The following is a 13,656-nucleotide window of genomic DNA, read 5'->3' as shown; positions in this document are numbered from 1 at the left end:
CTAATCTCCTTTTATAAATTTATTTTAAAAACACCACCTAATATTTCATTCATTCATAAATCCAGACAAAATAAGTAATCCAAACCAATGGAATATTAAAAGCACTAACCGTATGATTATCTCTTCTGTCAAAACTGGGGAAATATTATAATATGAGAATATACGTATTAAATTCAAAACAAGAACATTTTACTTTTAAAGCTTATATTTCAGTCTGACCAGAAATATCCTAAATTATGTGTGTGTACGTGTGTATACGACGCTTTATTGGACGTACAGATAGAACTCAGCAGCTATAAAGACGACAGAAAACGACAGAGTGAGAAATGTTTATATATATTATTCCTCATTAAAAACTTGTGTATTCAGTAGTCTATCCTCAATCCTCTTCACAGTTAGTAATTCGTGTTTTCATTCATACGTATGCATTTCATCTGTATTTATTCTTTCTTGTTAAACATAAAACTGAGCAATGGGCTATCTGCGAAGTGCCTACAGTAGGGATTGAACACCGAATTTTATCGTTATAATCCCTCAAGGTTACCACTGAACCAGTAAGAAGCGTTATATTTCTTTGTTATATGCTTATTAATTTATTTTTCTAATTGAAACTACAGTCCACCGGCCCTCTCATCCATGTTTGTTTCTATGCTCTTTCTCCCTAATATAAAACATAAATAATGTAGGGGCTCAGGTAATCCGTTGGAAATTTATGCTAATTTTTAGCAGTATGCATAGTACTATTATCCATATGTGTCTGATAAAGCTCTGGTGTCATTTTTTCTTTTTGAACTTCAAGGTTATTTCGATGTCAAATATGCAAATATATATACATTCACAGAGTACAGACATTTTGAGAAATGTTTCAATTGCTGTTGAAATAGTACCCCATTTTTGGTTTCAGTGTCTTGATAGGTACGGCTTCCTTGATTCTTACGTCTTGTTTATATACAATTCTGTCACACTCCTGCTCTAGATATCTGCAGATGTTTGAAGAATTACCAGCATTAGGCCACAGATAATCTTTTATACGTTACTCTAAACGACCCATGGTAATTCTACCAGTATCTACAGACATCTAGATAACGAATGTGATTGTATTGCAAATGAAAATAACTTTTAAATTATACGTAGTTCCAATAACGAACAATATATAAGAAACGAGGAAACCATAGCTATTAGCTATCCAGAAATCGAAACCAAAATTGAATAGTACAGACAACATGTTAGAATCCTTACAAAACAAATATCAAATAAATCTCCATCATATCAAAATAGCAAACTTTTTATGCAGAATAGGGGAGTCAAATATATATAATTTTACTGTAAGGGAGACTAACCCCATTTAACCTTTTAAAATAAGGTTAATTCGCGAATGATGACATTTGCAATGTTGAAGAAAAATTCACAGCTCATTTTCAGTTTTATGTATGGACTTCCGCAGAGGAGAAAATGAGAGACACAATTCCTTCTTTATTCATTCAACGCATACATACGAATTTTTTATTCACTTCATAATTTCACACTACTTTGCCCCTCTGGAAAAATTTCTGCGGACGCCCATAGTTTTATGAAAACTGATTTACATTAGAATTGCAGAAACTATTCTGAAAACTAACAGTCATATTTATAACTGAGTCTTGTATATTTGTTAAACATATATTTATCGTCTTTAATAAACATGTAGCGGTCAACTAAAGACGGCCCCCCAGTGGCACAGCGGTATGTCTGCGGACTTACAATCCTAGAATCCGGGTTTCGATAGCCGTGGTGGACAGAGCACAGATAGCCCATTGTGTAGCTTTGTGCTTAACTTCAAACAAACAAACTAACTAAAGACGAGTATTGTTATGTAAAGACGGAACCTAATTTCTATCTAACAACAAAATGGCAAACAGAATCTAACCACACCATACTCATCCCAGGACTCAAAATGGTCATTTGAAATAACTTTGTACTGAAGAAAGAGCATCAAGCAGTTAAAAGGACGGGTGGTAGTGAAAGAGACATACTACTCCAAAGGTTACATAATTATGAGATATTGTCTACAATAACTTTTCATTGCGTAAACGATTGGCGGTTCTTCAAAATAAGTCCCTTTATTGAACCTGATTAATGAAAGGATTGCAAGATGACAAGCAGACCTTTCCATTAACATAAAACAAAATCATTGTGCAGACAAAGTAACACATGCTTTTTTATCACCAAGTGTCCTATATTATCTTTTTAAAATAGTGCCTCTAGTGTTATATAAAGTCTGACAGGATAAAGGTTACTCTTACACTTAACAATTATTGGTTTGGTTTGTTTTGAATTTCGCGCAAAGTTACACGAGGGCTATTAGAGCTCGCTATCCCTAAATTAGTAATAAACTTAAAATAATAATAAGAAGAAGAATAGTCAACTATTCGAAAGCGCTCGAGTTTTGGGTCTTATTTTATGTCTATTACACTTTATATGTGATCCTTTGTGCTAACTCTTTTATCAAAAACTTAATTTAGTAGTGATAGACTAGCGGAAAGGCAACTAGAACACAAAGCCTATCGCCAATTTTTGGGCTACTCTTTTACCAACAAATATTAGGATTGAACTACACATTATAACGCCCCCACGTCTGAAAGGACGAGCGTGTACGGGAAGGGAGATTCGAACCCGCGACACCAACATTGTGAATTCGACCGCCCTAACCACCAGGCCATGCCAGACCCAACAATTATTGTGAAAGACAGATTCTCATAAGCAGTAAGATTAATAGATGCATCAGTGATTATGATCCAGTATTAAAACTAACTGAACAAACATTATCAAATAAGGCATTGATCTGGTCTAAAAATTAAAACTATTTATCAAGTTAAACTTATTCAAACTAAAATCTTAGGGTAAAAATCAACGACAGCTATTTTCTGCCTGAAGGGTACCTTATACAATATGGCCAAGTCAGACACCCTAAGGTTGAGGCATACTTATTCTTATTTTAGAGCTGACTCTTACTCTGTTTAACATCACCATACTTACACGGCTACCGAATAGCCGCAATAGTAAGGTTGCTGTCAAAGGTATAATGCCCTGACAGTTGATACTAAGGAAAGCAGATAGCTATTTATCCTAGCTCGAAATTTCCAATTTCATATACGCAGCCCAACATGTTTATTACTAAACCCCGCTCGGTCTTAAAGAGAGAGAGAGAGAAAAAGAGACGTCACAAGCACATTTAACTGGTTCAATGTCTGTAAGTAACGAAAGAAGTAACATTCAGGAAAACATGAATTCTATTTGTTGATAACAAATTCAGCATTATGACTAGCTGATATACCTCAAACTACACTTCTTAGTTGGTGAGTATGACTAACTGATATACCTCAAACTACAGTTCTTAGTTGGTCAGTATGACTAGCTGATATACCTCAAAACTACAGTTCTTAGTTCGTCAGCATGACTAGCTGATATACCTCAAACTACACTTCTTAGTTGGTCAGTATGACTAGTTGATATACCTCAAACTACACTTCTTAGTTGGTGAGTATGACTAGTTGATATACCTCAAACTACACTTCTTAGTTGTTCAGTATGACTAGTTAATATACCTCAAAACTGCAGTTCTTAGTTGGTCAGTATGACTAGCTGATATACCTCAAAACTACAGTTCTTAGATGGTCAGTATGACTAGCTGATATACCTCAAAACTACAGTTCTTAGATGGTCAGTATGACTAGTTGATATACCTCAAACTACACTTCTTAGTTGGTCAGTATGACTAGTTGATATACCTCAAACTACAGTTCTTAGCTGGTCAGCATAACTAGTTGATAAAGCTTAAATGTACATGTCTCACCTAGTCAGTATGACTTGTTGATACAGCACAAACTTACAGTTCTTAGTTGGTCAGCATTACTAGCTGACATACCTCAAAACTGCAGTTCTTAGTTGGTCAGTATGACTAGCTGATATACCTCAAAACTACAGTTCTTAGCTGGTCAGCATAACTAGTTGATAAAGCTTAAATGTACATGTCTCACCTAGTCAGTATGACTTGTTGATACAGCACAAAATTACAGTTCTTAGTTGGTCAGCATTACTAGCTGACATACCTCAAAACTGCAAATCTTACTAAGGTTTAGTCAGCATTACTAGCTGACATAGCGCAAAACTACGTTCCTCAGAAAGTCAGCAAGACGAGTTGATGTTGTTCAAAAATACAGTTCTCAGCTGGTTATGACTAGCTGACATATCTCAAAACTACAGTTCTTAATTAGTTGATAAAAGGTGCATGTCTCACCTAGTCAGCATGACTAGTTCATATAGCACAAAGGTACCGTATTTTTTCGGAATATAAGACGCACCCTTATTTTGAAGACAAAGTTTTTGGGGAAAAAGCTACAGTCGTATTTGAAAGATTTTTATTGAACAAAAATTCAATTTGATACTATAAAAATTAGTATATATTGTTCTAAACACAAAAGAGCTCAAAACATCAAAATATAAAAATACCGTAAATCAAAAAAAGGTTTACTGTTATTTAGTTTGGTTCAAACCTACAAAATCTTCATTGCTTTCACTGTAATTTATTTTTTTATTATTTAGGGAGCATTATAAATAGTTATGTTTTTAAAAGCAAAAAAAAAACTACCATTGTTATAAATAACACATTCAATTGAATTAAACTATGCATGCCTATTTAAATATATTTACACATAGCTTGTGTATATAGTATATATACATATATATTATTCATACCTTCGGTGTATAGGACGCAAGTAGATTTTGACATCAAATTTTGGGGTAAAAAAGTGCGTCTTATATACCGAAAAATACTGTTCATTCCTCAGCTGGTCAGCATAACTACTAGCTAATGTAATTCAAAAATACAGTTCTCAGCTGGTCAGCATGGCTAGCTGATATATAACAAAACTACAAATCTCAGCTAGGCAGTATGACTAGCTAATATAGAACAAAACTACAATTCTCAGCTAGGCAACATGACCAGCTGATATAGAACAAAACTACAATTCTCAGCTAGGCAGCATGACTAGCTAATATAGAACAAAACTACAATTCTCAGCTAGGCAGCATGACTAGCTAATATAGAACAAAACTAAAGTTCCCAGTTGGTATTATGTTTATTAATGTTTCTCTTTCGCCTTTATAAGCCCCCCAGTAGTACAGCGGTATATCTGCGGACTTACAACTCTAGAAACCGGGTTTAGATACCCGTGGTGGGCAGAGCACAGATAACCCATTGTGTAGCTTTGTGCATAAATTCAAATAAATAAACAAACAAGCCTTTAGAAATATTATAGGGTTTAAGTTTTCTATTGTACGCTTAGAACAAGAGAATTATCAGAGATTACTCTATAAATATCAGAAAAATTTAAGCCTTTTAATAAAATTGGGAAATCTTGCAATTTTCTGATGAACAGTTATCAGTTAATGGAAAATCATATAGCTTCACTCTCGTTTTATCTTTGAAAGAGAAGAAAGGTATTTATATCATACGAAATTCAAAAGAAAACAAACCTATGGACCTCAGTGAAGCTCAGCTGCCCGTCGTTCAAAAAATGGTCCAGTAAATTGGAAATGAAATAAACTTAAAATCGATTTATGGATAAATGTCCAATTTTATTTTTATTACGCAACAATTTGGGCATATTTGACTTTTATCATACTTCATTCTCACTTCATCATGCTTTTGTTCAGCTCAAAAACTATATTCTTATGATATTCACGGAAAGCTGAATACTCAGTTCCGGTTGTTTATCTTGTTGTTGAAGCAAGCTGTAGATAATGTAGACTCAAGGTTAGCTACGTTGTAAGTCATATTACACGGACAGAAAGCGATAAGATAAAAAGGTCCAAGCTCAAGAGCCATTTTTGTCTACAGTAAGGTTAAGTTTTATACGTGGCGTAAACTAACTTCCACTGTAATAATCTAACGTGTTTGCGGTCATTAAATTGTTTTGTTTTCTATTTGAAAATTAGGTTGGAGTTTCCTGTTCTTTTTATAAGCAAAATCCCTCAGCTTGATCTCAAATGAAAGGATTCTGTTGTAACATATTGTTATTAACCCTAATCTCCAGTGGTTTTCCACTCAAGAATAAGAAAACAGAAAGGTGGGTCTAAACCATTGCCAATGAAAGTTATTCCTAACTACTGATAGACTGAAAAAATAAAAATAAAGAATATAATATTATTCAAATATACTGTATTAGGAACATATAGTAAATAACTAGTTGAAGTTAACATTTACTGTGTTTTCCCGTATTAAGCTTGTCTGTGATAATATTTTCTAACCGTAAGGCCCCCTAGTGGCACAGCGGTGTGTCTGCGGACTTACAACGCTAGAAACCGGGTTTCGATACCTGTGGTGGGCAGAGCATAGATAGCCCTTGTGTAGTTTTGTGCATAATTAAAAACAAAAAAACTAACCGTGAAATTTGTACGGAAATCTCTCCGTCCTTATGACGTATTCATGCCTTAGAGTGTTATTTGAGAAACGCAGACCGCTTGTTTGTTTATTATAAGCCTTTTTTCGAAGTGCCTATTTTCGTATCTTTAAAATACTATATTTGTATCCCAACTTAATTTAGTGTTTAATGAATTTAGGTCTTGGCTTTAAGATATACAAGTATTTAAATTTTCTTTTAATCATATTTTAGGAGTAAACCACTGTGTCAATTGGCAGCTTTCCTAGAAGGTGGCACCATCCCTCTCCGAATAGATTCTGGAGTGATTTCTCAAGATGGCGATTTTCTAGATTGTAGTCAGTCTGAAAAAGAGAAATGTAAAAACATGGTTTTGAATCAGGTATGGTAGCTCCTTTGGCATCTATGCACATCGCATTACACATAAAGCTTTATTTTGTAGTAGTACTCTGAAATTATATACATTTAATAATTATCGGTGAGGGTCCATGGAAAGTGGGTGATTTCATCCAGTTTCTCACATCTCATTGTTATATTAGATATTTACTCAAGGGAAGAGCGCCACCTAGTGGTGTTAGTGTGCAGTCTGTGGATTTGAAGGTCCAGAGTTCACATTCCGTTGCCACAAAGTGATAAAACAGAATAAAAAATCGCTGTCCGTAAATTCGATTAGAGTAACCCAAGAGTTTGCGGTGGGTGTGTTAAGTAACCGTCTTCCCTTGTTTAGCTTTGCTCAAATACCCAAGAGTTTGCGGTGGGTGTGTTAAGTAACCGTCTTCCCTTGTTTAGCTTTGCTCAAATACCCAAGAGTTTGCGGTGGGTGTGTTAAGTAACCGTCTTCCCTTGTTTAGCTTTGCTCAAATACCCAAGAGTTTGCGGTGGGTGTGTTAAGTAACCGTCTTCCCTTGTTTAGCTTTGCTCAAATACCCAAGAGTTTGCGGTGGGTGTGTTAAGTAACCGTCTTCCCTTGTTTAGCTTTGCTCAAATATCTGAAGATATAATTGTCTTACTCGTCATCTTTTGAGAACGGTATGACAAATGTTTCTTGTCTGGAAGCCCGTTTTGTGTAGTAAGGTAACTTTCTGAATTGTTACTAGCAGATTGAGCTCACGTGGTTTGTTCTGAGTAAAAGATAGCGATAATTTTTGCTGAAAAACGAATAATCGCAATAACCTATTTTTAATACAGTAGCTTTACTTTGCTTTTGTTTGTTTGTAATTAAGCACAAAGCTACACAAAGGGCTATCTGTGCTCTGCCCACCACGGGTATCGAAACCCGGATTCTAGCGTTGTAAGTCCGCAGACATACCACTGTGCTACTGTGGGGCCTTTTGTTTTGTATTTTGTTTATTTCACGGACTGTATTTGAATGATGTACAACTATATCTTCATCTCTAACTTGGGTTACACAACGGCTCACATAAAATTTGTCCCCCGGTGGGACAGTCTACGGATTTACAACGCTAAAATCAGGGTTTCAATTCCTTCCAATGAACACAGCAAATAGCCCGATTTGGCTTTACTATAAAAAAGCACACACACACACACATACAAGCACACAAATTTATAATTCATAAAAAAATACATATACGGAATATTTGAATCCAGAATTTATAACAAGTATTAATTAAAGAAAAATACACCTTAAAGTTTCGATAGTTTCCTTTCTGGTAATATTTTCTTGAGAACATACCACATGTTATATCCAGATACGTGTGGATACGCACAACACTTCGGGATTTCATGATAAGCAGCTGAATACGAGTGGGAAAAGAAAGCCGTTTTGAGTGGGGTTACCATTCGTAAGACATGCAAAACTTACGAAGTATTTACAATAAACCTCATAACTAGAAAATATAAACATTTAAAGTACAGCAAGTTTTATAGAATAAATCATAACTAATTTATCCATCTGTCTATAAACAAGGAAAATACGGAATTTCCATTGGTGGTGGAAAGCATAACCCAACATAAATTTGAAAAGTATATAAAAGGTATCAAATCGAAACTTCAAACATGCACTAAAAACGTAAGAAAATTTGTTTCACGTGGGAAGTGGGGATCGATATCTGAGAGAGAAAACTAGTACCTTCAAACTGAAGGACATAAGAAGGTGAAAAAGATAGATCCTTCTAGATATTAAATCTAGAATTTCTGTCTGCTAACCACTATTTTTTTAAATAGTACAAAATATCACTAAAACTGTTTGGGTTTAAAAGTAAAGTGTAACTGACATAATCACGCTATATATGATAGTTTAGGTTTGAACAGGACATTCGTCTTTTCTCAAATATCATCAACCATGCGCTTTTACAATTTTTGTTTGCATAACTTCAAAAGAAGATGAAAGATCACACAGTGTGAAACACGATTGAATGACGTACACTATGCAATAAAAAAATGTTTGAGTATAGTATACTTTGACGGATAAGTTGATGATGGTGTATTTCCATTTATCACGCAATATGCTAATCGAATTTATGAGTATATGACTTTTTCATATCTGAAATAAAATAGCTAATAATACAGTACTGAAAAAGAACAACAAAAGATTGTGTGATGCCAGTAAACTGTATTGTTTAACAGAATGGTTGGAAATATCCATAATTTAAAAGTATATTTTATTCAATTTAAAAACTACTTCAATTTGGAGAACTGTACTCCATGTACAAATAAGTTTGTTTCGAACAACCGACTTCTTCTTAAGGTCCTCTTGTGAGTTAGCGAAAAGTTTACGAACTTACAACGCTAAAATTGGAGCTCGATTCCCCGCGGTGGACAAAGTGTGAATAGCCTATTGTGTAGGTTTGCGCTAAGAACAACAATATTCATCAGAATTACTCAAATCTGTGAACTTTGCCCTATTTATCGGCAAGTTTTATAAGGTTAGATACTTTAATTTATATAATAATATACACAAATAAATAGTTCCTTGCAACTTATTTCTTCAGCGAAGTAAATGTTCTCGAAATGCATAAAAAATCTCTTTAATATGCTTTTGGATTTTAAAAGACCAAATATATTAATATTGTTTAGTTTGTGTGTGAGTAATTTTTGTATGCATGCTTTATTTTTTACATATTTTCATATCTCTTTAGTCGTTACATGATTAGCAATGACTCGTCTATTTTAATCATTTTAGTTAAGAATGTCCGTGTTTTCTGTCGTATTGCAATGATTGACCATTCTTACGGTACTTTTATTGCGCTAAATAATTTCTGAACATGCTATATAATTTTTAATACATAGGCTCAACAAGGCACTGGAAATGGCAATCTGACACTAATCGCTAATGACGATGAAGGTTATACTATTGGTGACATTCTCTGTGACAAAGCAGACTCAGTAGAAGAAAACGTGCAGAATAAAGAGGTCAGGATATATTGGAGACTGTGTGGAGAAAGCTGGCAACGAACGCATTTCAGGATGTCTCAACACCTTTGCTGTATTGATGGACTTTATGTTCCTTGCGATAAAATAAAGAATTATGGATGAGAGAACCATTCTTTCTTTAATCACTTAATTGAACTATCACTTTTTGATTAAATAAGTTGTGTATATGTAATTAACTAGCGCTAAAAACAAACTTTTTCAGAGAAATTAATACAAAGCTAATGACATTATTAGACAAAGAAGCTCCATGATTAGATTAGTTAGTACTAATGAAAGAGCTATATAAACATTGCCGAAAAGTTTCTTCATTAGATAGTTTCGAAAAGGTTTTATATGTTACTCACTAGAGGGAAGGAATAAAAATCACTCTGGCTTCATCCAGAAAAGAAATCTATTCTCATTGCTCCAGCAGCCTTTATTTTAACAGAGCTAGATGGTCTGGCCACTTATCTGTTGAAGTTTAGTGAACTCCATTTTGAATGTTGAATCTAAACAATTAACTCTGTAAACGTGATCAAAGATAGTCTTTCACCCGTATTTCAGTTTTTCATTTTCTGTCTATGTTCATCTTTATTTTCCGCATGGACTTCCTTCTTTCCATTCAATGTAGTATAGTGGTTGGTGTGACGGGTTTTGAATCCGATGGTCCGTGGTTTACGTCACATTCTTACCACAGAATCATGCTCCTAATAGCATCAAAGTCCTAATATCATTGATAAACGGGCATATTTGGAAGAATTTGATTAGTATGATCTTCGGGAGTTTATTTCGAGACCTTATTATAATTTATATAAACAGTATGGATAGTTATGGTATTGTAATATCCTTATATTCGCTGATAAAACTAACATACTAAAATACATGATTACACACGGTATTAGAAATAATTACAAAAAATATGAAGTAAAATAGTATAACTGGCAAATACTAAAGGAATACCACTCCTTCATTATTTGAAAACAAACTGTACAAGAGTACTGTTTTGATATGCAGACATACCATTCGTTTTATCCTTTTCTATTCTAATGTAGAAATTTTAATTTATTCTGAATGAATGCAGTTCTTGCATGACACACATTGTTCAGTATGATTCGTTATTCTCTGGATGTAACACTTGTTCTACCCATGGAGGATTATTGCTGTAACGTTGCACATTATGCAAGAACGTATACAACAGCAGTGTTCTTCACCAGTAGGTTAGACGTTACTTTGAGGTTACAGCCTCCCATATGTTGAATGATAATAACTAGTCACGAGTGAAGTGCTGGTCCCTCTGGGTAAATCTGATTTTTCTCATTAAGTAATAAACGTTAGACTTAAACAGTCTAGACGGGCTCTCAAGTGAGAAAAGCATTTTGAGGAAAGAAAATCATCTAATCGATTCACAAGGCCAGTGGAAGGTGACCACTGTGTTTTTACCTTTGAAAATGAATAACGATTATTTGCATTTTGTAACACACAGTAGCCAATCTCTTTATGTATTAGCTTAAACACAATAAGTTTCTCAGTATTACTTCGTTATTTATTCTCCCAATCCTCTCATTTTAAAGTGGACCCACTTAATACTCTTTATGGAAATCAATTTAACCTTTGAATACTACAGAGTGGGTAAGAAGGGGAAATGTGTAGAGTTTTCTATTTTTACTAACACTTGTATTGCACTTACTGAATTCTTCTGTTAAAGAAACACTTCTCACTTAAAGGATGACATTTTATGCAAGTAGAATTAATCTTGGCAGAGAGAAGGAGTTTGCCACTTGAGGGAGATGGTTTTTACAAGAGAGATGTCAAGCCTAGAAGAAGTAGTCTTCTGGACAGAAAGAAGACTTTCACTGATATTGTGAACCACAGACTCAGAATGATCAATTAATGTTATCTAGTGTACTTGTAATGCCAGATCAGATATTGCCCCTGAGGATTGATTTTTGTGCAAGGAAAGCATGGATGAGTGAGGGCTACTGAGGTGTAATGACATCGATGAGTCTAAGGTCACATGGGGTGGGCTCTACAAGACCACTCCATGAGTCACACACCATAGCTCTTTTCAAGACCACCGAGACCAGCCAAAAAGAATTGGGTGTGGCACTAGGGGTGAATTCTGCTAGTTAAAACATATAATATATTACCCAATAATAAAACAACTTAATTATGCTTATAAATCGTTATGCTTCAATTTATTATTATATTAGAATAATGTGCTGCCACAAACAAGTATGCTTGATATATTTCATAAGGTAGCATTTTCATCTGATTAAAAAAAAGGACATTGCAACCCTTACATTCTGAAGTACTGAGTGAAATTTTCTGATGCAAAAGACGATTGAAGTTTCGAAAAAATCACTCACATGGTCTAGTTGAATGACAAGAAGTTTATGGAGCATGTCACCTGGTTCTTGTTAAATTCTCTCTCATATACCTGGAGAAGGTACAATATTTCTACATGCAATGAGCTAGCTATATTTCCTCTGAATGTGTATTTCGATACAATAGCAACAGCAAGAGTAGAAATCCTAGCTGGAGAGAATTTTAACAGAAAAATCTTAGTTTAGCTGAATTCTGCCATTAATTATTTATTTTTTGATGTCTGAAAAGAAAACAAATTGAGTTTGGTGCTTCCTAGATGGAAGCACATTACAGAACTGTAGCAGTTGAGATATAGGAAATAACTGGAGTAGATTACTAAAGTAAATTGTGCTAGAGCTAAAGACAATTTGTTATAAGCTACTACAGTATGTGACAATGTGTAATGGTAACATATGTATAAAATCATATATATACACACACACATATAGGTACGTGATCTTGCATACATGTACGAACATTACATAAAGTCATTCATGAATGTTGATATCACAATAGATAAATTACACAATGAACAATAAGCAGCATATGCACAGAAACATAGGATTTGATCTTTTACATTAAGACTTTGAGATATGAGCTTAACTGTGATAACTGATTTAGAAGGTATTATTATTATAAGATACAGTGAATCTGTTATTTCCACTAATACCAGTGGGAGAATGCTTCAATTTTAACATTGAAATGTTTGGCAGGTAGTGTATTTTCCTGGAAGAAGTAAGAATAGGGAAGAGACTCATGCTATGTATGAGATTAAACTCAGTTTTACCTGGTGTTTTTCCCAAGTAGTAGTGCAAGATATTTTGATTTGATCAAATAGAAATATGCATGAGTGGGAGAACTTATCAGTAATAAATGAAATTCATAAACAGTAACTTAGATATTATAACAAATATAAACTTGATGTACCTAGTGTTTTAATTGTGTGTGATAGAATATTTTCAGTTATGCAGATAGAAATATTTTAATAAGCACACAGTTTACAGAATATTGTGAGATAGAAAATTCTGTTTTTCTAATTATGGCTTTGTTTGTTTGTTTGAATTAATGCACAAAGCTACACAATGGGCTATCTGTGCTCTTCCACCACGGGTATCGAAACCCGGTTTCTAGCGTTGTAACTCCGCAGACATACCGCTGTGCCACTGGGGGGCAATTATGGTTTTGATTATCGTTCATTTATTATTTCCTTGTATCTTTTAGTTTATCTATGAATTTTTAGTTTCATTAAAATACTAACTCACTTTCTAGCTAATAGTTTTTATTTTGAGTAAATATATATGTATGATGAGACTGACACTAAATTCCCTAGTGGTGATGTACAGATACTCTTAATGTAGCAGAAACTTATGTAAATTTATGATCACATGAGGTGTACTTTCGTGACCTACTCAGTGAATTAATACCCTGCCAGAGAGAGAGAGAGAGTCACGAGATAGCTAGAGAACGATACAGTTAGTGAATTATTGCTGTATATTACTCG

General features: G+C 34.2%; 1 protein-coding gene across 1 annotated transcript; it reads left to right on the top strand.

The window, feature by feature from the left end:
* Positions 1-5,854: 5,854 nt before the first annotated feature.
* LOC111087821 lies at positions 5,855-9,919 on the top strand. Its single transcript, XM_022395862.1, has 3 exons — positions 5,855-6,107; positions 6,654-6,801; positions 9,669-9,919. The coding sequence occupies exons 1-3, from the start codon at positions 6,028-6,030 to the stop codon at positions 9,912-9,914; spliced, it is 474 nt and encodes a 157-aa protein (XP_022251570.1). The 5' UTR covers positions 5,855-6,027; the 3' UTR covers positions 9,915-9,919.
* The last annotated feature ends 3,737 nt before the right edge of the window (positions 9,920-13,656 follow it).

The sequence above is a fragment of the Limulus polyphemus genome, unplaced genomic scaffold (assembly GCF_000517525.1).
Source record: "Limulus polyphemus unplaced genomic scaffold, Limulus_polyphemus-2.1.2 Scaffold77, whole genome shotgun sequence".
NCBI lineage: Eukaryota > Metazoa > Arthropoda > Merostomata > Xiphosura > Limulidae > Limulus > Limulus polyphemus.
Note: the sequence above shows the minus strand (reverse complement) of the source record. Positions and strands in the feature narration are given on the sequence as shown.